This window comes from Oryzias latipes, chromosome 19 (assembly GCF_053564925.1).
Source record: "Oryzias latipes strain Hd-rR chromosome 19, Olatipes_Hd-rR_3.1".
Classification (NCBI taxonomy): Eukaryota; Metazoa; Chordata; class Actinopteri; order Beloniformes; family Adrianichthyidae; genus Oryzias; species Oryzias latipes.
Window position 1 is genome coordinate 8,425,642 of NC_136255.1, and position 24,359 is coordinate 8,450,000.

The following is a 24,359-nucleotide window of genomic DNA, read 5'->3' on the forward strand; positions in this document are numbered from 1 at the left end:
ATATTTGTAAGCATGAATTGTGTTTGATGGAGGTGGTTGTGGGAGTGTCACACCTCTGTGATGGATTAAACCATGATATCCTGACCTGTTCACACAGCAGATTGAGAACGTAGGGCGAATTGAAGAGCTCTCTGGGGTAAAACACCTGTGCAGTACAAAAATGATTTCAGTCTGTTTGCTGACTGCATCTTTGCATCCCTCACTACAGGTACAGTCACATAAACCAAAATGCCACCGTGCAACGACCTAAATGCCAATTTTTCAGCAAATTCAGCAATGGCCACGACATGGGCAGCAGCCGCATTTTTACATGCCATGTGGCGGCTGCGGCGGTTTTAAGAAAAAGTTAAAATTCGACTGCGACTGGACAATTTTTTTGACATCAGTCACCCACCGCCCTGTCACATTTGGAGGTAGCGTGGTGGCAGGAATGTTCCCTCTAATCTTTCATGTGTCTGTGCATACACACAAGCTCCCTGAGGACCACTGTGAGTCCCCAACCCCCACCACGCGCGACTCTGAGGTTGTTCTTTTCTCCTTTTATGGCGAGTTACTCTTGTAAATTGGGTGTGCACAGCTTATGTGACATTTGCATCTGAAAAAATAAGGATGAAAGGATGAACTTGTTTGAGCATTCACGTAAACGTGTGAAACTCAGGGCAGGGAAGAAGAAAAGGGAAATAAAGACCTGTATAAGTTTACTGATAACTAATGTTTTTCAGGAATTTCTACGAGTTCACCTAAGCATGTGGTGCGTGTCTCTAGGCATGTGGGCGTGTCCTTGAGTGTGTTGGCATGCCCTTAAGCATGTGGATGTATCGTTGTGTGTGGGCGTGCCAGTGAGCATGTGGGCATGTTTAACATGTTCAGGATGTGGCCATATACGTGAGCTTGTGTCTGTTGGTATGTGGGGGTGTTGTTGGGCACATGGGCATGTTTGTGAGCATGTGTTTGAGCATGTTCCCGTGTTCTTCAGTATATGGGTGTGATCCTGAGCATGTGGGCGTATCCTTTGATTTGTGGGTGTGTCGTTGAGCATGTGGGCATGTCCGTACCTCTTTTCGCAGGAATATTTTTCCTGCCGTGTTGTAGTAGGAAAAGTAAACTGAGGGGGAGAAGCGGCAGAGCTGGGACTTGATGCCTTCGTCGTCCATCAGCTCGTCTGTAAGTTAACACGGGTTAATGACAGCAGATCACAGCTACATGGTTGCATAAAAGAGGAGGAGCACACACTGAGAGTAGGAGCAGGCATTGGTGGATGGTCCGGGATGGTCTGATATATGGGTTCGGGCGCGGGAGGTGGAGAGTCAGGGGGAGAAGGTGGAGGAGGCTGGAAAGCAAACAGGTCCTGCAGGGAACGCTGCTTCTCCCTCATGCTGTTAGAGATGACTCGCTGGGCAGCAGGAGAAGGTGGAGGGGAGGGGGGCAGTGGGGGAGGGGCCAACTGTCTCTGCAAAGCAGAGGTAGGAGAAAGTTGAACACCAGCAGTGACATGCGGCACAAACCCCTAGCTCTGCCCATTCTGACCTTGGGTTGTGGCCCTGGAGCTTTGTTCCTGAGCTTGGCCAGAGCTTCTGCTTTGGGGTCACTCTTCTTTATGAATGGTTTGGCAGAATATCTGAGTTGGAGGAAACACAAACACAGAGTTGATCTTCACATCCTCAACAGCTTTAACTGTTGACTACAGTTATCAAAGGATTACAGTCTCTCCTTTCAGAAAGAATACTTTATATTTCTTCTGCCAAAGGAAATGCCGAATGAACCTCCAGACCATCTACCCCTTTTCATTTGCTTCAATTACTTCAGGTCATTGCAATCAGTAAGGATCCTTCCTTCTTCAAACAGCAGCATTTGAATTAGAACTTTAACAATTTTAGTACAGGAGCTCAGATCCTAAAGACTGCAAAGAGGCTTAAAGGATCATCCTTCATTGTCCCACTTTTTATTCTAGATCTGTCTCAGATTTTAAGTATCTACTGGGGATGTCAATAAAGATTTTCATCCATCCAGGTGATGTACTGTATTTAAGTTGAGTTGTAGCATCTGGACTTATAGTCTTTATACCAAAACCTTTCCTATAACGCTTGAATCTACTTGAATGAGTGCAGAAGACCATAACTCAACTGCATATTAAACAGGGATATCAGTTGTAACTTGAACACAGATTTGCTTTAGGGTGAAAACTTTGGTGTAGTTCCTGACCATATATCTGTCTGAGCTGGGATTCCAGAGTGTTTCCTCCAGTATTCTTTCGACTATTGTAACTCTTCAACCCTTAATACACTTAATAGAAAAACCAGCGGGTTAAGAAGTGTAGAAAAACAGCTTTATGCTGATATGTAAACATGAAAAGTGTTTAAGCAATCAATGAACGATTGGTCCAAAGTTGATGTGAAAAGCTGCTTTTCTCTGCAACAGATTCAGCTGATTTACATTGATCACGTGAACGGTCAAAGAGTTATGGTACGTTAAAGAGCGTGTGTAGTTTAGTTGTCACCGTCAACATCTTTGATGTGAAATGTTTCTTTTTTGACATCAAAATTTGCAGAATAAAAAGAAATGTCTGATCTTTAAGAAACATTTCTCTGCAGACCGTGTCTGATTTGGCTCTGTTTGATGCATGAGTTTCTGACAGTGCAAAGGAGAGATGTAAGGATGAGTCTGGACTCCACAGGACTAATGGCGGTACCTGACAGGCTCATAGGGTTTAGGCTCAGGCTGGGGGCGACTGTTGAACTGCTTGATGATTTCTCTGATGCTAGAGGTAGGTTCAGGCCGAGTAGGAGATTCTGGTTCATTCTGGCTAGTCTCCTCTCTTTCTGGACTGATGGTTCGAGGTCTCACTAAAAATAGAAAGTAGAAAAAATACAACATTTAAATACGCCACCACAACATAAAGGAAAAACCTATTTCTACCCCTTTTTGACCAACTCTTATTTTAAAAAAGTAAAGGTGTACCAAGTCTCTCTTTAAATGGGGGATAAGTGGTATTTAGGCCTTCAAAATTATTTTCTGTGTTTCATTTTTATTGCCAAACTACTCAACTGAAGTTAATGTATCACCTATGAACAGTCAAAAGATGTTTTTGCTTCTGCTTGGAAAATTAAGAGCAGTTCCAGGAATCCTCACTGTTCAAATTCTGGTACTTCTACCCCCATGGTGTAGAAATGGAGGGAAGAGAGCAGGGCAAAGAGGTTGCGATAGGGCCAACAGAAATGTCTTTAAATCAGAATCACAGTGTCATGTTGTTATTGACTATACCAACCTTTAGGTTTTGGTGCGACGGGTGGTGGGGATGGGCTCTTTGGTGGAGGTTTGTTCTTCTTCTGTATGACTGAACTGGTGCGTGCCGCCTTGGATTTTGTTTTTTTGGGTTTATCTTTTGGCTGAGATTCTGGAGGAACCAGAAAAAAACAAACGTGAGGACTCTATATTTGATCTGGCGTCTTTTCAAAAGCAGGTTTTTGTTGATATCCGGAACTGTTATTTAGTTTTTAGAGGAATACTCAGAAATGCATGAACAGAAATACGGCTTTGGGGTATCTTTCTTTAAGAAAAGAAATTCTAGCTACGAAGACATGTTTTATTAAACTAAGATTATTTTCATATGAAAAAACGTTCTTGATAAAATTATTATCTTTACAAGACTGAAAAGAAGTCATTTTTTCTTGAAACAAGACTATTTTTTACTTAGTTGAGATTCAGTTTTTGCAGTTAAGCAAACCTTTTTATCTAAACTTACCGATCTTCTGGAAAAAGTCCATCTTATCTTTGAAGTCTTTTTTGTTGTCATCTGTGGAGTCATCATCTGAGTCTGACTGTCAAAATAAAGCCATCAAAAAACATTTCACCAAGTCGTATGTTTAAATTTCTAGTAAAAGTAAATAAAATCAATACTGAACATCAACCTTACATTACATTGATCCAATCCTCATCCATCCATTAATCATCAAGCCTTCTATCGCCCATCCAACGATCCATTAATCATAAATCTGTCAATTGTTCATTCAACCATCCATATTCTAACCAACCATCCTACATCCAACCTTCCATCTATTAATCATCAATACATCCATTGTCCCTACATTCATCCATTAAAAAATAATCCATCCATTGTCCATCTAACCATTCATCATCCACCCATTCTTCCAACCACCCACCAATTTATCCGTTCTTCATCCATCCAACCATCCACCCACACATCCATCTGTCATAAATTCAAGCACACATCCATCAATATTTGATCCAGCCATTATCCATCCAGCCATCCATCATCCACCCAGCTATGGTCCATTCAACTGCCCATCGTCCATCCAACCATCTAATCACCAATCCATCCATTAATCATCAATCAATCCATCATATATCTAACCATTCATCTACCCATCCATTAATTATTTAACCTTTATCCATCAAACCATCATCCATTTAACAATCCACCCGCCCATTCATTAATCTTCCATCCATTGTCCATCTAACATCCATCATCCACCCAACAATGGTCAATTCAACCACAAATAATCGATTCAACCATCTACCCACCCATCCATCCTACCATGGTCCATTCAACCATCCAATAATCATCAATCTATCCATTATCTATCAAACCATCCATCAAACCATCATCCAACCACCCACCCACCTACCCATCCATTAATAAACAATCATCAATCCAGCCATTCTCCATCCAGCAATCCAGTGATTATCCTCCATCAAACCGTGCACCCACCCATCCATTAATTTCACTTTTAATAGAGACGATGACAAAATAACAGTAATAATGTCTTGTAGCAAAAAAAGCAAAAATATCAGATAATCTGACAAGTAAAAAACTGTCTTGACATTTACTGAATATGTAGAATAAGTAAGAGAGAGATACCTCTCGCTGAGGCTGTTTGGAGGAAGAGGAGCGTTTGGGTGCAGGGGCTTTGGACCTCACAGGTGGGGGTGAGGGACTTCCAGAAGAGGGTGAAGGTGAGCGCTGCTTGGAGCGCCTTGAGGACTGGTGCCTCTTCAATCTTTCCTCCTCTTTTTTCTCCTCCTCCCTCTTTTTTTGCTTCTCCCTTCTCTCTTCATCTCTCTTTCTTTGCTCCTCTCTTCTTTCCTCCTCCCTCTTTCTTTGTTCTTCCTTCTTTTTCTGCTCCTCCTTCTTCTTCTGCTCTTCCTGGGTCTGCTGCTGAGACAGACTCAAGGCCTGCATGGTCATTTGCTGCGCCTAAGGCCACAGAATTGACATAGTTGACTTTTGCCTGCAATTGTAAAAAACCTCAATTCTGGGGTTTTAAAATGTCCAGAGAAATAGACCTGACCATGAGTAAGGCCTGCTGCTGGATGAGAGCCTGCTGAGATGCTGCAACTTGCATGGGATCAGGCATGACAGGAGCCTGAGGCATCATCATACCTGTACAAGAACAGTTATGAAAGGTACACATTGAATAAAAAGAATCACACACACAATACTTCAAAGTATGGTTCCTCTCGTGTTTCTGCACATTAACGGTCCAAATTATTATGCAAAATATATTTTTCTATAATTTTTCTAATTACTCAATGCAAATGACAGTCAGCATAATTATCAAGTCCCCAACCATTAAATGTTACTAAACAAACCTCCTAAAGATAACAGTTTTTAAAAAAAAACCTTAAGATGCACTGTTCCACATTATTACGCACAACATTTTATAGATTCTAAAGAACGGAAAATGGCCATTTGTTGAATTTTCTGCATTAGGAGGTCATATTTACTGAAATAAAAAGACATTACAATTAAAAACATCTTAATAGGTCAAATTACAATTACACATAGAACCCCTTATTTTTCATCCTTGTTTTTTGTTCCACATTGTCTGGTCTTTTCTCCAGAATGTCGACCCGGTTATCTTGTTGCTCATTTTGAGGTTAGAGTCTTCGGAACTCTTTTGACTTGCTCCAAGAGAGGAGTTAGCTTAGCCTGGATGTAGTTTACTCGCTCCATGAAAGGATACAACGTAGCTTGAATGTCATTGAGGATTTTTTTTTAATGTCATCCTTGTCACTTGTTTCTTGATTTTTCTTCTGGGCCATGGTCAGCTCTCTTATTTGGATATAGTCAACTTTTAAGTCGGCTGAAAATCGTTGCGAGAGCAGCTGACAGGATCGTGCTCGTTAACCCGTTGACTTGTGGGACTCCAGAGACAACATGTGCGTCCTGCTTTGTAATGGTATTTTAGCAGCTGCTATCTTAATCTAATGTATTTGTCTGGCAGAAACCTTCCTTATTCTGCCTTTATCTACACAAATCCATGTGTGATCTAAGTCAGCCACAAATCTCTTAATAGTACAATGATCAAACTTAGGTTTTTGTGAGATATCCACAAAAACAAGGCATTTAACAATTTCATACTTTTCCGCAACAGAGAGACCCCCCCCCCCCAGGATTTTTCCCATATTGCTTGAAAATTTTGCTCTGCTTAATAATGTGGAACACCCTTCATTAGTAGCTTTCCTTTAATTTAGCTGACCTGGCAAACTAATGATCACAAGGGTCTGAGATTGATGTCAGAGACACAATATCACCCATGAGTTTGACTGAAAACAAAGAATTTGATCTTTTTGACATTAAATACAATTTGTATAATAATATGAAACACAATGTAAACAGTGGTGAAGGACCTGGCATGGTTGGCATCATAGGTGTTGCTCCATAACCAGGCATTGCAACGTTGGCTGCAGCTCCTGTCCCACAGTGACACAAAAACGTAGTTAGGAGAGTTTTTCTCCAACAAAATAGGTTTTCGTTCTTTTCTCTGGCTTCAATGCTGATGTTATATTCCAGATGTTATATTCCAGAGCGGTGTTTGGCAGAACGCTTTTGTAAGGCTCCACAATATGTGCATCTATCTTTGCCAAAAGTCGGATGATGTTTGTTTTCGTGGCCGAAACGCAGAGACGCTGCCGAGGCCAGCTCTAGGCCGACTTCATGAAATGGACAGGGCCCATAAAAAGCTAAATGCAGAGACAGATGACTCAGAGATCGAGTTGTCCTACTTCTGGGTAGGAAAACAGCTCACGAAAATAAAATCAAAATTAATAAAAAATTCATTCTTTATTGTGCCAAAGGTAATATATTATATTATACATGGATATAGTTCCTTTGAAAGGCTTACGAATAGCATGATATAAGTGCTTTGATATTTTTGTCAAAATACTGAAAGGGAAAAATCCTCAAACATTATTAGCTCAGTAGCCTAATTATACTGTCCAACCTAAAATGAGTAACTCTGGGTTTAACTTAAGCCCATCTTCCATTCTTAATTTGGCCTTAACCGGAAAGAGCCAAAAGTAGCACTGTCTTTACTAACCACTGGTGGCAGGTTGCAATAGGAATTTGTTGAGGGGGTGCAGTTTGTAAAGTTTCACTGTCAAATATTTACAGCAATATTTTTTGTTATTTGGCCAGTTTTTGGAGAGAGAAAAAAAAAGCATATTTCACCTTTTAATTCATGATTTAGTATTATTACTAGCTAAATATTAAGTTAGCAAGCAAAATATTTATTTTAAGTTAAATATTGGTTTTGTAACTAAAACTAAAAACGTTACTTTATAAAATAAAAAACTTAATTTACAGAATAAATATTTATATCTTACCAAAATATAAATTTTGTTAACTAAACATTTAAGAGGCATAACAAAACATTTATTTGTTAAATAAATATTCAAGTTCAAAATCAAGCTTAAATTAAATAATTATCTTTTTAACTAAATATTTAGTTTAAAGCTAAATGTTACACTTTTTGACTACATTTTTACATTTTGCCTTGGGGTTCACGTATTTGCACTTTGAATGTTTACACATTTTGTTCAGTAAAATCATGAAAACTTGAAATTTTTTGTGTTGCATTGGTTTAAGAGAACTCTGTTTATCGGGTGATGCGACTTAGAAGAAGATCAGAAGATATTTCATGACAAATTCATGCAGAAATCCAAGTAAACCCCACTGGATTCGCATACCTTTTCTTGCAACTGTATATTCATCCATGAGACAGTTTCCATTTTTTTCTATTTGTCTTATAAGGCCCTAGCTTTTAGGCAGACCATTTGGATAATGTTTAAGGTTAAATCCTACATTTTCTGGACAACCTCAAAAAAATAAAAATACAATAAAATTAAAAAAACACTGTAGCAGATCAAGGACAGACCAAATGTAAACTGATACACTTGCACTTACCCATGGGATAGGTTGGCATGGTCATGGGCATCCCTGAAAACAGAATACACACATGATCATTATTTAGGTTCCTCCTTATAAACCAGTGCTTTAAGTGGGCAGCAAGAAGAGCCCATACTGTCTTTTCATGGAAGTCAAAACATTAAATGCAGAGAATTTTGAATGTCATCATTGATCAATAAAAATAAGTCATTTTTTGTATGCGTAATAATATGAAAGAGGAAGCTCAGGTCAGGTGTATACATTAACTGTGTACCTAAAGGTATTTTAATGGGTGTACAATTGTAACATTGATTTTTTTTATTTGACTTAATAAAAGGCAAACAGTGTATCAACAAACGTAACATTTTGGAAAAACTAATCGGATGCTTCAGTAAAAGCATGTGGTGCCCCCTGACCCCACCTTGAATGTTTGATTGTCGGATTCTGCAGAGCCACTTTTAGTGAAAGGAAGGGCGTGGACTGCCAAAAAGCCCACTCATGTTTGGGGACTGTAGTTGCCTTAAGAAACGTGACTCAGACCGACTCGGTCAACACAGTGACGTGTGCAGAAATAACCAAAACTGAGGCTTGATATCCATGACTTGTAAACTGTGAGACTGCAGTGAGATGGAAAATGTCTGGGCTAAAATGAGGACCAAAACCAAGACCAAAGCATGTAAAGCATGTATAGTAAATAACCCTGCTTTTTAATTTGTTAGAAAAGATTAAAACGTATTTTTTCAAACTAAATACACATCATACAGTAATTAGTTTACAGTGAGAGCACAAGAGATGCCCTTGGATCTAAAGGGCATTTAAAATAGTTTTTCAAGTGCAGTTGAGTGAATGAGCTACACAACAGAACATATTTCTCATACCAGCTCCATACATTCCGGGCTGCATCGGTCCAATTCCCCCGCGTCCTCTTATTCTGCGGCTGAGCATGGCCACTCTGTCCATGTCCTAGACTCAAACACACAAACATCCCAATTAAAACCCATAACAAAAAAAATACAGAAACACTGTTCAAACACTGGAGGTAAATTACACTAAACAAAAAAAGATACATTTATTAATTATAACATGAAACACTCACAAATATTAAGTTTAAATATAAAAAAATAAATTTGTTTAAGTTAAACAAAAGAACAAAAGAAAAAGTTAAATCCTTAAAAAAAAGTAATTAACATAAGATATTTGTTGAAAAATATGAATTAGATATGCTTAAAATTGTGGTATTTTTTCTTTTAAAAAAAACCCCAAACCTTGCACAAAGAATAACTTTGCATGAAGTAACTCAACCGCAGCAGTGCATAACAATATTTACCGTTTTACATTTGATTTTTACAGATTTTTGTGCTCCTTTTGACTTTGATATATTTTATCCCTACAAAACACTTTAAATGACTCTTTTTGAAATGTATTTTACAAGCAAAACACTGAAACATGTTGATCGGTAAATGTCTACTGCCTTAAAGTAAAAAAGTATTTCTGTAATTTATTTATATATTTTCTAAACACTGGACACATTCCTGTTGACCAAAAGTAAAGATGGCACAGACCCCTCCCAGACATCCTAGTTACCCTTCAGAAAAACAGTCATACTGTCAAGGAGGATGTTACTGACCGAGGGCCCCGTGTCCTGAACTGAGTCAAACAAGTCATCAACGAAAGCGTCCATCTGTCGACCTCGCCCTGAGGATATGATATGACAGGGTACATGTTAGACATTTTTGTTTCTGTGAACCTCCTCAAAGCATCAAAGCCGGAATGCAACTGAAAAACGGAAAAAAAATGTTTTTCATTCTTCTGCTTGGTGCTGGTCAAAAAAGTTTTGACAAATAAAGTGAAATCCAGAAACAGTAAAAAATTTTCAGATGACTTTAAAAACAGGCCGATCAATCTTAGGTCAGTAAATCGGATCAAATCGGATCGTTCGAAATTAACAAAAATTGGAAGTGAATCGAATTGGCAACCACAAATATTTAATTGAATCGCATCATTGTAAAAATGAATCATTACACCCTTATAAGAATAATTTACCACTAAAAAACTTTAAAACTAAAAAAGTTTTTTTAACTTTAAGATTCAGTTTCTGCAGAGTGTGGGTTCAGAGTTAGTTCACGCCATGGTCCTGGTATAGAATTTGTGGGAGACACCCTGATATCTGGATTTGCGTTACCTTCATGTGGATAATCTCTGCCCCAGGGGTTTCCTTCAAATGGAGGCAGGCCAGGAGCTTGCATGGGTGGAGCCGGTGGAATAAAGTCATCCATGTGTGCAGCACCTGGTAACCTGAAAAAGAGAAAATGGTCGAATCGATCCATCCTGGATGGGAGTACCTACAAGGATCGTCCTGAAAAACAATCCGACATGTGACACTACCTGTCTGTCTGTCTGCTGAACAGGTAATCAGAGTTTATGGAGGAAGAGGTTTCTTGTGGTGGCAAATTGTCAGCTTCCTCTGCAGCCAGCAGGTCCATGACGAAGTCTGAGCCTGCCAGGTCTGACCAGCCTTCATCATTAACAAGAGACACCGACCAGCCTCCAACTGCCTCCATCACACCTCTGCACACAGCAGTTACAAATCACAGAAGGCAGTGGCAATGGAAAGCTGTAAAACCCAGACAGAAGCACTGAATCCTTGAATCTCAACTGAACAAGTACCTATAAGAGAGAAGCCACGAGGCCAGCTGCTCTCCTGTAGTCCATGACTCCACCTCACCTGTCAGTGTCTCATCTGATACAGAAGGTCAGAGTATGTTGCATTTTTAACTGGCATATCTTAACAAGCATTGATTCTATTTGACGTCATATCCTTAATTTTTGCAGTAACAGTTACCATTAAAAGTGTGGACCTCTAGCACCATGCCTCCTCTCTTCTGGTTGGACGTCCACTCTAGCTGGGTGGGTGGATATGTGCGTCCGATGGGTGCTGGCAGCTGCAGGGATGTTAGCAGTTTGTGTTGGCACAGTGGGCGGTATTCCCTTGGACCTTGATCAGACACATACCTGCCGAGGAAATTCACAAATCCAATGCTTTTTTGTTTGACCTCCAAGGTGACATCTAAAGTTACTCACCCTTTAAAGACCTTTAATGTGAAGATTTTTAAAGACCCACTCGGATGAATTTGTTTTTTTTATGTTTTTAACATGTTCTTGTGGCATTTTTTTCATTTCAAAATTGCATTTCTGAGTATTTCCTTGTTCAAATCGTCATGAATTGAAACAGAATGTATTTATTACATAGTAAATATGCTGAATGGGGCACAAGCTTTGTGCTCCACTCCATTCTGATGTATCCACTTGTAAACAACTAGATCCATGGTATGTCTTTCTTTTATGTCTTCCTTTTCCGAGCTAGCATCTGGCTCAAAACTGTACGGCTGGATAGCTCCAATATTGCTCTCCATTTCTGTTGCACCGGTAGTGTTAGGTTGGGAGTATAAAGGCCTTTAAACTAGAGAGAGTGTAAACAAAGGGATGATGGAAAAGCTTTGTCTGTGTCAACAGTCCCGCCTACAAAGTCTCTTCTTCTTACATTTTCAGCTTCTCCCATCAGGGGTTGCCACAGCGAAACAACCCTCTACCGAGAATGAGTTGCATGGTTAACTTGCCAATGTTTTTATGCCGGACGCCCTCCCTGACGCAACGCTCTCAATCCAACCGGGCTTGGGACTGGCACTGCAGCAGAGAAGGGAATAGGGAGCAGCCTGGAGTTCAACCCAGGTTTCACGGACGGAAGGCGCCGCAAACCAGCATGAGCTAAACCGGCCCCAACTGTATTGCCCACATAGTAAATTTCTAATAAACTCCTGCTGTTCTACAGAAATTATGTCCTAGAAAACGACAATTTTAAATGAGATATTAAATTGACGAAAATCTTGGACCTTGAGATCTTAAATTGTGTTTTATGTCCTTGCCAGAAAAATGTGGCTTTTGGGTTAAATAAACGTGATGTTCAAATGAATTCTGTTGTATGTTTCGCTCAGTTTATTAGCCTTCAGTGTTTTTTTTTTTTACACCAAGTCTTTTTAATTAGTTTTTCTTATTTAATCAGACAGTACAAACATACAAGTTTGACAAAGTGTACAAAACTGATAACACACTTTCACACATCCTTCCCATCCTCCCATTACTGCACTACTCTTTCAAACTGCAAATATTTTGTAAATATATAGAATTTAAAAAGACAATGAACTTCTCACTTGCAAATTTCTAAAGTACAGAGTCAATCATTAAATATTCTAACAGCAGTCACATCTAAATTCTTAAATTTAAGAAGGGGATGCCAAGTGGTATAAAAATCTTGTGTCCAACCTCTTACAGAATTTTTTTTCCAAAATCAAATAATGTAAGAGATCATTTATCCACACCTTAAAAGTTGGAGGAAATTGATCTTTCCATTTGAGATAGACAACTCTTGTAGCAAACAAGGTCCCAAAGATAATTATATTTTGTGCTTTGTGGTTGGGATTAAGATCCTGTGGGATTACACCAAATATTGCAGAAATTACAGAAGGTTTCATTGGCCTTTGGAGAACATGTGAAAATTCTCAAAATATTGATTGCCAAAGGCAACTTAATTTTACACAAGACCAAAATATATGAGATAGTGGCAGTTGATTGTTTACATCGATTGTAAATGGGAAGAATATTTGGAAAGAAAAACTAGACCAGTGGAGTCTATGTACAATTTTAAATTGAGGAACCATGTGACGTGAGCAAATTGAGGAAGCGTATATTCTGTCTAGTGCTTTTTCCCAAATCTTCTAAGTGATATTTAAGCCTAAGTCATATTCCCATTGCCTTTTTAGCAATATTAGGGGTGGCTATTCTTTTGCATTTTATCTGTTTAGCAAGTAGTAAATTTTCCCAATATTCCCAAAATTTTGTATGAATTTGTATAACAGACTCATACAATTTTCCCAAAATAAGCGTCAGTTTCAAGTTGGAGTTTAGAAGTGAGTCAGGTGGGCAGGACGGGAAATAACTTTTTTTCCTGTGGTTTTTAAGTAGTATTAGCACAAATATGGAAACATGTAAGGGCCAAAATAAAAATCTTTATTTTATTTTTTTAAACTAACCTTGACACCACTCGTGAAAATGCAATCAGATTGCCTTGAACTCTGGCTTACTGAGCAAAAATATTTCAGGTTAAAACCACAGAAGACTACAATTTGATGGGTTTAAAAGTCCAACTTCAATCATAAACACACAAGACCCTTCCCAGTGGTCTTTCTAATTAGGATTATGCCGTTTTTAGCCAAAATCACAAAACTTGTGCTGTTTTCTAGGACATAGTTTATATAGAGCGGCAGGATTTCATCAGAAACTTGCCTCTGAGTTGTGTGTGGTAATCCTGGCACGGAACAAGGCCTCCAGTAATATCCCACTATCCCTTTGTTTACACTCGCTCTCGCTAGTTTACAGCGCCTCACAACCCCAAGCTAACAGTAGCAGTGCAAAAATAAATTGACAACAATAAAACAGAGTTATCCAGTCGTACAGTTTTGAGCCAGATGATGCAAGTGAATGCATCAGAATAGAACAGCGCAGATAGACTTTGGCCCACCTATTTTGCTTGCTGAGCTTTTTCAAACTGTATTTATTCGCCTGCTCCTGATTCATCCAGATTTAAATACAGAAATACTTGTGAATGCAGTTTTAATCCTAAAACCAAAATTATATAAAGGACATATATAAAATAATATATGTCCTCCATTATCAGAAAAATACTACAAGAACATATTAAAAACACCAAAAACACAATTTTCATTGGAGTGGGTATATAAAGAGCATAAAGAAGCCTTCATAGTTAGTAAAGTGGCAACAGATGGGGAGAGTACTTACTTCAGCAGGGCCTTGTCCAGTGTTGGTGATGGAGTAAAAGCACTGAGGCAGCTGGCCAACAAAAGCCACCCCCTCATGCTTATCTGAATATCCTGCTGCTCCCATGTATGATAGACCAACTGCACCAGGATCTCATCTCTCAGGGCTGGTTGGCTCTGGCCCTTCTCTACGATGTAGTTACCCAACATGCGTTCTTGCCAGTCACTGAGGTCTGACTCACCTGTGAACCGTAGGATCTAGGGGTGCAAAATTTGATTCAGACATATATGGCGATATTTCATCTGGCAATAGTTGTATCAAATTAAAATGCTGACAGGACGATATTTATTTAATTATATATGGGGGTCTTTCAGTGTCTGACTTTTGTTTTCTACTAAAACCCCAGACTGCTAGTTGGCAGCATGTGTTCATTCCCCCTGCCCCCCACGCCGCATAAAAACTATGAAAAAATAAACCATATATGTTAACCTTCAATACCATATCAAAATCTTAGACATTTCTGTTGCTAGAGACTAGATTTTTTTTTTTATAAAGGATCATTCACTTTGTATGAACAATAACATTGAACGTGAGCATAAAGAAAAAAAAAAGTTGTGTTAATGGCTACAATGTGCCTGCTTGTGCTGCACATCTTTTCAAAACGAAGTTGTAGGTTTGTTACTGCAACTCTCAAGTGGTGCTCAATATTGAGGTTAGCTCTGTTCTTTGTTTTCAAAGTGGCAAAAGCAGAAAAGCCTATCTCACAAAGATAGGACATAGAATGGAAGCAGAGTGACCACAGCCTTCTGCCCTATGAGTGGATAGTCCTTCTCCACACCCAGCCAGAATTCAGGGAGTATCTGTACTGTAAACCACATCCTCAGGGTGGAGCCTGATGTGATTTCAATGAACTGATCCTCCTCAGCAGAGCTGAAATCAGCAGGTGCTGCTGCATTAAATGGAATTCTCAGCCAGTCCTATTGAGCACTGTTGTCTGGGAAATATTTATAAAAGAATCGTCGCAAGGAAGTCATGTACAACTACCTAGGAGGGGGAGATGACCTTTCTTCATTATTATTATTTTTCTTAACAAACACACACATACACACACAAACACACACACACATATTTCTCCATTCTTAGACAAATCTGGTCACAGTTGCAGAGAAAGGTAGTTATCCAATCTGTACAGGTCGCATGTGTAAAATGCATCAGGGCAGCATTTCCGTTGTTTTAAGACTTTAAAACCGCCGTTAACAACAAAAATTACATCTTCAAATGTCACGATTAGGATTGGGTTGGTAAGTGAAGTAAGACCCACGGATATGCGGCCCCAAAGCGCAGTCTGTTCATGTTGTACCGCGAAAAAAATTCAGACGTCCTGACATTAGTTTCCCCCTCCTACCCTCCCAGCCTTGTCTGACTGGGTGACTCGCGCCCCCCCTGAGATGCCTCCGCGCACCCCACAGGGATGCGCACCGCACCGAGACTATCTTCCATGTTGCTGCCAATTTCATATAAAAACCCGGACTGCGTTGCGTGTGTCCCCCACATAAGAAACAAGTAAAGCAGTGCAGTTGATGCACGGAGCATCAGCCACACTGCTGTCGGCAAAGTGGGTCAAAGTTCTGCGGAATTTCACAGCAATCTATTCTAGTTTAGCGACCTGATGGATCAAAGCTCTGAAAAAAGGCCAACGTCGTGGTGATGAGCGGTGAAATCAAGGTTTACTTCTCGTGTGAAAAAGTGGAGCTACAGGCTGCAGTGCAGACTGTCATGTAAACAAAGCATACATTAAAGTGCTCTCCTTCAACTTGTCCTGCTTCCTCATCACACTTTCGTGTTTTTGGAAAGAATTTGTGTGTTTTTTTTCCTTTATTTTTGAAGCACCGTTCAGGCTCCGAACCATATTTGAGAAGCTACATTAAGGTGAAAGTTAAAAATAAACAGCCCTTTATTTCCTAAATCATACTTTTAGAACCTTAGTGGTTAAGGCACATTCTATTTATTTTTCCTTAAACTGAAAAGTATTTGTTGTAAAAATCAGACAATTTTGACTATTCCCTTTAGGAACAAATATATTTTAAGTTACTCAAATAAAAGCACTATGAATTTGCTTGGGTAAAAGCAACTTGTATATGAGATACAGTTGCAGTGCTTAACATTGTGATCAATAAACAAAATAAATGTTACCATTTTATTACAATGAAAGGCATATCAATATTCAGGTAGAATATTTTCTAAGTCATACTCTTGAAAAATAGAAAAAGAAATGTGTTCCGGCACAATATTGCGATATGTATCGTATCGTGGGACATGTGTCCGGGGATACGTATCGTATCGCCAGACTCTTGGCAATACACACCCCTAGTAGGATCTGCAGGGGCAACCGTTTCATGTTACTCTGCCTTTTCACTCAAAATTACAAAGTCTCCAATCCTGCATTTTTACCAGTTTGTAAATCTCCAGAGCAGTTCTGGCATCTTCGGGCTCAAGTGGGGTGAGGGGTCTCTGGAGGGGGTAACCTTGAGGTTGGCTCCATGTATCCTGAAAAGGAAATGAAATGAGGAAGAAGAAATGAGGACAAACTCAAACCAACTTTATCAACTATGTGTTCTAAGACATATAGGAACTCATGCATGGCAAAAAGTAAAGGTCAAATAACCAATTCCAACAATGGAGTTTATTTTTTGTGCCCCTAACTCTCAATTAACTGAGTTGCTGTCTGTCCCGCTCTTGCTGTATGTTCAGCTCCTGGCTAAAGGTAAAGGGAAAGAGATAATTGAAAAGAAAAAAAGCCAATACTCACTTGTAATACAGACTTGGCATAGCGAGAGAATGGATATCTGTCTATGTCGTCTGGCAGGGTGACTTTTATATCTGCCTTCACCTGTGGAGGAGTTACTTCTGTAATCCTCAGTGCACGCTGCAACCCTGCTAAACAGAGAAAGGATGACAGCTACTGTAAACAAATAATCCTTCAGGTCGTAATCAGACGAAATAGATCTAGAATGCAGGAACAAAACTTTTTCATCATCTAAAATTCCAACATGACCCCCAATCAAAACAGAAATTGAGAACAAGTTTTATTTGTTTAAACAGTTTTCTTCCATATTGCATATCTTTGCCACAAGGTTCAATACTTTATGCAAATAGCTTACTAAAAATCAGTTTAACACTGTTGTGCAAGTTATTACCAGACTGTAATACATTACAGATCACTTTTGCTAATGTTCAAAAGTATGTCCTTACCTTATAATACTACAGCCCCAGAGTTGTAATGATTTACATGAGTTTTGTATTATTTTTAACTTACTGCTTTAGAAAAAAAAACACCTGCAGAATTAGAACGTAAAATGATGTACAATGATAGTAAAGTAAAACCACTGGGTGAGTGTAAAATAAGGTTGAGAAACCCTAAAAGTTAAAAACTGTTCCAGGTGGAAGACAATGATTGCAATGCGCCACTGATCGGTAAAAAATCCAGAGAGGCTATGAAGCTGATAGAGGTGCACTATGAAACAGTAATGGCTAATGATAGTAATGTGACAAAGGAAAAGGACACTGAAGGACAATGGACATTTGAAAAAATTAAGACAGGTTTTGCAGAAGTATTCAAGGGAGATGGTTGTCTGGAAGGTAGAGACAAAATGGATGTGAGCAAGAGTGTGAAGCCAGTACATCTCCCAAAGCGACCAGTCCCTGTCACCATGATGAAACCACAACAAGAGGAGCTTCAGCATTGGAGCGCAGAGATATTATCAGCCCAGTCGACTGTAGCACTGATTGGATCAGAAGCATGGTTGTTGTGCAAAAACAGAACAGTAAACCCAGAGTTTGCATTGATCCAAAGCCCTTGAATAAGGCACTCAAACTGAGTCAATTTCAATGTACTTTCAGATATGTCTAAGGCTAAAGTGTTCACAATCTGTGATTTTAAGAATGGATTTTGGCATGTCAAGATGGCAGAGGATTCAAGTTACCAGACTACCTTCGCTACTCTATTACAGTGCTACAGGTGTCTTAGAATGCCCATGGGGATTTGACTGGCACCTGAGGCTTTCCAGAGGACACGGACCCAGGCTCTGGATGAACTGCCAGGCCTATATGTTATTTCTGACTGTGTGCTTATTACAGGCCAAGGTGAGAGCCAGGAAGTGGCCACCCAAGACCATGATGCAAAGTTGATAACATTTGTGGAATACTGCAATCCAAAAAACATTCAACTGAACTCAGAAAGGTTCAGACTGAGACAATGTGAGTGCATGTACATCGGACATCGCCTTACTGCAAATGGACTTTAAGTGGACCCAGACAAGGTTCGTGCCATGGAAGAAATGTCAAAGCCTGCAGATGTGAAGGCAGTACAAAGACTGTTAAGCATGGCAAATTCTCTGACCAGGTTTTGCCCACATCTTCCTGACCAGTGTGCAGTGTTAAGACACTTGACACACAAAGACACAGAATGGGAATGGACAGAGCAACATGAGAATGCTTTTGAGAAACTTAGAAGGACCGTGGCAGATGCTCCTAACCTGAAGTACTACAGTCCAGAGGACAATCTGGTTGTGCAATGTGACGCATCAGACATAGGTTTGGGTGCAGTACTTCTACAGAAGGGCATCGCGTTTGCAAACAAAGCACTCATACAAACAGATTGCTTTTAGCGTTGAGAAGTTTCATCAGTACACCTATGGTCGCAAGGTCACCGTCCAATCTGACCATAAGCCTTTAGGTACCATGGTTAGAAAACCACTGTTTAGCGCACCAAAAGCATTCCAAAGAATGATGCTATGCATTCGGAAATGTGACCTGAATGTGGTGTACGTCCCAAGCAAAGACATGTTACTGGCAGTCACATTGAGTTGAACATATCGGCCAAAATCATACACCAAGACTGTCGAAATGGAAATTGATACTGATGGTTCAACACCTGCCAATCTCTAAAGACAGTCTTGGCCAGATCAGAACAGCCACATAATATGACAAAACTCTGCAAATGGTTATAAAAATGATGCAGGGATGGCCTTCAGATAAAAGAGCAATCCCACCTGAAACAAGACCATACTTTGCGTTCCAAGATGAACTTAGTTACCAGGATTGCTTTGTTTAAAGGACGGCCTCATCAGCCTCATTATGACTACACTCATCTCATCTTTATGCAGAAGGATGTCTGAGGAGAGTCAGGGGATGCGTGTTCTGGATTGGTATGAGCAACCATATAAAGACACACATTGCTCTTTGTGATATCTGCATGTCAGACAAAAAACAAAAAGAAACACTCCGCCCGCATGATGTACCAAACAGACCATATAAGATGACTATATTACAGTTGACTATTACTCCAACTATTGGGAAATAGACGATCTGCCTGACACAAAATGTAGCACAGTGATAAAAAAAATAAAAGCTTGTGACCCACCAGCTGATTACCCACTCATTGATCACCAATAATACTATAATCAAAACATAAACAAAAATAATACTCATTCACCCTAATAAAAAAACAAAGTTAATTCATGGCACCTACAAAAGATAATAGAAAACCAAATCAACGCAGATTTTTTTCCTCCAAGGGCTGAGCTGGTGCCCCAGTAGCGATTTTAGGTACTGCCCATACCTAAAACCACAACTGCAGACATCACTCCATGTAGCGATCAGGTTAAAAACCTTGGCTGGTAGCTCCTCCCACACACGGCCGGGATGTCAAGCTTAAGGAACACATTTTGGGACAGGCGGCAGAGAATTGCAACGGCAAAAGAAAGGCAACCAACGCAATAAAAAAATAACAAATGCGCTAATTTACCTGTAATTAATTAATCACGATTAACACAATAATTTGTCACCCCTAAATATATTTATTTCTTTTTTCACTACCTTTTAGATCAAAGCAAGTTTCTATATTATTTTTGATATTATTGTTTTGTCTTTGGAAACAATTCAATAGAAGAATATCTGCAAAGACATCTCAGTCGTCCGAGTCATGTCATTACTGGATTTTGCTCTTTAGTGCAGAAAAAAAGATTTAGATGATGTTTTGTTACTCATCAGAATACTGAAGAAACTCCTGAGATCATTTCTAAGATGAGCAGCTAAACATTTGGTTGAGCATCCTTTAAAATGTAGTAATCCTGAAGGACATAATCTTTTGATAAATATTTAAAGAATGTTTCAGTGCTTTTGAGTGGATGGGTGGATGAATAAATGGATGGGTGGATCGACGGATTCTCAGCATAACTGAACATGAATAAAAATGTTGTATGAACAAATATTACCATAGATTCCTACAACTATAATTTTTTTAAAACTTTAATTTAACTTTTATTCAACGTTTTAATTGAAAATGTCTAGATTGTCACTTTCACATCACCCTTAACCAACATTTTTGCGAGTGTTTAACACATGTTTCATAATTTGGTGTATTTACATAAATGACAAAAAAAAAAAAACAGAAATCTTAAATCTGCAACATTCAACATTTACTGAAGCTACCAAATTTCAGCATGGATGGATGTCATTTGGCTTCAAAAGGAAGTCAGTAAAAGTCTGCAGCTATCACATTTTAACAAACCATCTGACCATAACATTTTCTTAAACTCACCCGTCTGACTGTTGAGTCTGGCAGATAGCTCAGCGGGGATGTCCAACATCCCCACATCCTGAAAACAACATCTCAGTGAAACCTCATTCATTTAAGAGCAATAGAAAAGAACAAAGCTGCGACAGTAGCGTTTGTATGTGCTTACCATCTTCTGGGAGTCAGACGCTGTCTTTGTCACCGTTTTGACTTTCTTCTTTTCATTAAGCTCCTATAATGAGTACAAAGTAATTTCAGATTAATTGGCGCCCCGGTAAAAGCAGACTCTTTTCTTCCTCCTTTTTTCTCCTCCTGACAAGCTGCGTGAGTCATCAGGTGAAACACGTCTCTTTAATCAGAGTTCTGTCAGTATGCTTTCCTTTCGGTAAGACCTATTCTTAGGCACACATCCTGTTATATACTCCATCCCTCCCACAGGGGCTCCTCCTCCTGTCACAGGTCACAACTCAGAGTCCACACAGATTAGGTTTACAACCCACGGAACAGTTTTTTCATTGCAGATCAACGTCATAAGATTTGACAATCACCTTCCCCAACCTATTATTCCTGTGTTTACCAAAGCATTCAGTGGACCACTATTGTCACTGGCACACCTGAGAATAAAATTCACTCACAGGGCGCATGGGTGTGGACCCTTCCTGTCAAATACCACAACACTGAGTTTGAGTCTCACTCTGACTTCAACCCTCTCTTATTGAACCCAATCAAAACACTTCATCTCTTACAGCCTCAATGCCTGAAATATTTGATCAAATATTGAACATGGACTTGGGATCATCCATTTACACTTAAGGGCTACACTTACATTTACAGTTACACTTAAGATTATTCAAACATTTACTGTACAAGTGGGAAAAAAAGATCTCTAAATCAGATGTAGTCAAGATGCATGAAGGCCATAATAAATAAAGCAAGCAAAATGACATGCAAGAACAAATAGATTGTGTGTGCTAGTTACCAAGACTGTGCATTCACACCATCCTCAAAAACACGCCTTCAAGTGACCACTTCTATTGAAAAGTAAACAAGCGTTTCAGACTTCCGCTTTCAAAACGCTCGCATTCATGCGTTGCTACGAAAGATTTTAAATCTTTTTCAAGGCCCTACGTACAAAAGGTGCAGTCATTAAATGCATGTTTTGTATCTTAAACCAGATTGTCATTTGGCCAATCAGGGACTAAGATTTGAGTGACGTAGGGGTAGTCAACTTTTTGGAAATGGATCATAAAGGAGAAATTAATAATTGGGGTTTGTACCCACCCGGAATTTTATGACACCCAGTCAGGTATATAGTATATCAGAACAGAACTGTAACAGAAAGAACCTGGAGCAAGATTTGAGATTCACCTTCCAACTACAAGCGTATTGGGTAGTGACAGTTCCATGTGAGTACTACATGCTAAGCACATGTTTAAAACATGCTAAATGTGCATTCTTTATTGCACAACACATGCCCGGTGTGTATGTAGCATGAGAGACACAAACTGCATTAGTTAAGTTTGTGTACGTTGCGCCAATGCAATAGAGACAAGACAATGAAAGCATCAAATGGGCTTCTGCAGAAACAAATGACACAACCATGACAATGATGTGACATCTATTACACTCTGATGATGGACTAACACTCAGAAAAGTATTCATGAATCCACTGCTTATTTCTCTTTTCCAAATGTCTCTAAAACACAGTTTAGACCTCACATTTTCCCTGTAAAGTACTCTTTAAAGGTTGTTCTTCATCTTTTCTATATTCTGTTTCTAGGATTATATAATCATATCCCCAACCTGACAAGCATTTTTAAGGCATAGCATGACAAGCCCAAACCCTAAAAATAACTTAAATAAGTGGGAATAAACAAGCATCCGCTCCAAAATAACTAAAACCACAAGTTTTAAACTTGTCAAACACAACCTGAACACAAAACATGATTTGAATATTCTACAGATAAAAAACAGACAAACAAACAAGAAAACCATATAATAAAAAGGCTTTATCCTCACAGATTTGTGATCACTTTAAACACCTATTTTACTTGATTCAAGTCTTTCTGCTGTACTTTTTTGATGTGATTATATGATCTTAAAGCAAAGTGCAAAATCTAAGGAGCTCAAAATATTTGCATAATAAAATCCATAATAATCTGTGTAATGATATTAACACCATATACTGCAAAGATAAAGCAAAACAACAAATGGAACAACAGCCTTGCTTTCTGGACTTCATTTTGTTATACATAAAGTTTCTGCAAAGGATCAAAAGTATTTGGACATTAGAAGTGGGAAGCTCAAAGCATTTGACATGACAGAAACTAGCTCTATTATGTTGAAGCAAAACCAGGTGGATGATATTTAAGGAAAAACTTTGATATGAAGATTAGCTGATTCCTTCCTCAGGAGGGTGGGTGAGGGACCATAATGCCACCTTCTACTGTATAAGATTGACACCACAAGTAGCTGTTGGTGCCGTCACCACAAACTCCCCTGGACTGGCAACACCACAGTGTTCCCATGACACCACATCAACCTGAGGCTGTGATGGCGTTAAATTCTCAAACTTAGATAGTTGCTGTCATACATGGAAACATGGAAACAGCATCCACATGGTGCATGCATGCACGTACTTCTAACACCCCCAAGGCATAGACACACCTGAAATTTCACCATTTCCTCAAGACACTGACGTGGGATTTCTACACCTATTCTTGTTTTGTGCTTAGTGGTAATTTGTTAAAAAAAATAATTAATCTAAACTCTAGAATTTTCTCAGTAATGAACAAATAGCAGTCTATCTCCTGTAGCAAAACGGCACCACTGTGACTAACTGGCACTGTAAGTGACACTGTAAGGCAGAAAATGATCCAGAATGATGTACAAAGTGTCAATAGTCCAGGCCTCATAAAATAATAGCTTCTTGCACCTAAATACAGAAAACGTGTAGCCTCATTTGCGCGCAGCTACGTCTGAGACTATTCAGGTTTCCCAGATCTGGTAAATCGATAAGTGAAATGGGCACAGAAAACAAGACGTGTCTTTTATTCCTTTCAGAAATTGGATACAGGAAGCTTCCTTTTGAAGGGTTTTATATCTTCAAAAATGAAAGAAATAAACTCGAGAGCATAAAGTAAATCGTTCTCTAAAAAGACGAATGAGGTGGAAACGACAAAGAAAGATCCTACCTGACAAGGCGAAACTGACTTCTGGGAAGAGTAGGAAAGATAGACGCAGTCCTGCTTCAAGTTTCAGGGGTTGAAGTCCAAGATCACAGTGCAGCTAAGGTGTGTGTGTGTGTGCGCTTGTGTGTGTGTGTGTGTGCTAAAAGGACATAATTCATGCAAGATAAGGCTAGTTGAAATTTTATAAAGGGAGTTGTCACTAAGCTGGACATGTAAGCCTAGGACATCACTGTAGGATGTTTCAGCTGTACTCAGAATTTTGTCTGATTTTATTTCTGCAGAAGTATGAGGTGAACATAAAAAACAGTAGGGTAGAAGTAGGGTGCCTTATGGTGCATCTAATCGTCTGGTCAACTTGTCTGGTTGACCTTTAGCTGAATGATTTTTGAGGCATAAATTTTTGTCTACTGAAGTTAATTCCACAGTAAAACAGGCTGAACTCAATTAAAGCCTTGGTCACATGCACCCATATGAGTAGTTGATCCTCATGGGTGCTTTAGGTTTTTGGGTTGTCCGGGCCTATGGTGGGTCGTAGACAGGAGTAGCCACATAAGGGGAGCACAGGTGTGTG

The 24,359-nt window shown here is 39.2% G+C and overlaps 1 protein-coding gene across 1 annotated transcript in view; it reads right to left on the bottom strand.

Moving 5' to 3' along the window:
- The window catches only part of myo15b (myosin XVB), an 88,589-nt gene that overhangs the window by 14,538 nt on the left and 49,692 nt on the right, over window positions 1-24,359 (bottom strand). The window contains exons 23-44 of the mRNA XM_078938116.1: window positions 20,767-20,829; window positions 20,622-20,679; window positions 16,830-16,957; window positions 16,472-16,567; window positions 14,042-14,277; window positions 11,031-11,200; window positions 10,856-10,928; window positions 10,574-10,756; window positions 10,371-10,483; window positions 9,816-9,883; window positions 9,067-9,151; window positions 8,207-8,239; window positions 6,652-6,714; window positions 5,310-5,401; window positions 4,880-5,215; window positions 3,743-3,818; window positions 3,266-3,394; window positions 2,690-2,843; window positions 1,528-1,618; window positions 1,234-1,450; window positions 1,056-1,162; window positions 86-145 (exon numbers count right to left, since the gene is read on the bottom strand). Of these exons, the coding sequence (XP_078794242.1) occupies window positions 86-145; window positions 1,056-1,162; window positions 1,234-1,450; window positions 1,528-1,618; window positions 2,690-2,843; window positions 3,266-3,394; window positions 3,743-3,818; window positions 4,880-5,215; window positions 5,310-5,401; window positions 6,652-6,714; window positions 8,207-8,239; window positions 9,067-9,151; window positions 9,816-9,883; window positions 10,371-10,483; window positions 10,574-10,756; window positions 10,856-10,928; window positions 11,031-11,200; window positions 14,042-14,277; window positions 16,472-16,567; window positions 16,830-16,957; window positions 20,622-20,679; window positions 20,767-20,829 (2,631 nt within the window). The remainder of the gene's footprint in view (window positions 1-85; window positions 146-1,055; window positions 1,163-1,233; window positions 1,451-1,527; window positions 1,619-2,689; window positions 2,844-3,265; window positions 3,395-3,742; window positions 3,819-4,879; window positions 5,216-5,309; window positions 5,402-6,651; window positions 6,715-8,206; window positions 8,240-9,066; window positions 9,152-9,815; window positions 9,884-10,370; window positions 10,484-10,573; window positions 10,757-10,855; window positions 10,929-11,030; window positions 11,201-14,041; window positions 14,278-16,471; window positions 16,568-16,829; window positions 16,958-20,621; window positions 20,680-20,766; window positions 20,830-24,359) is intronic.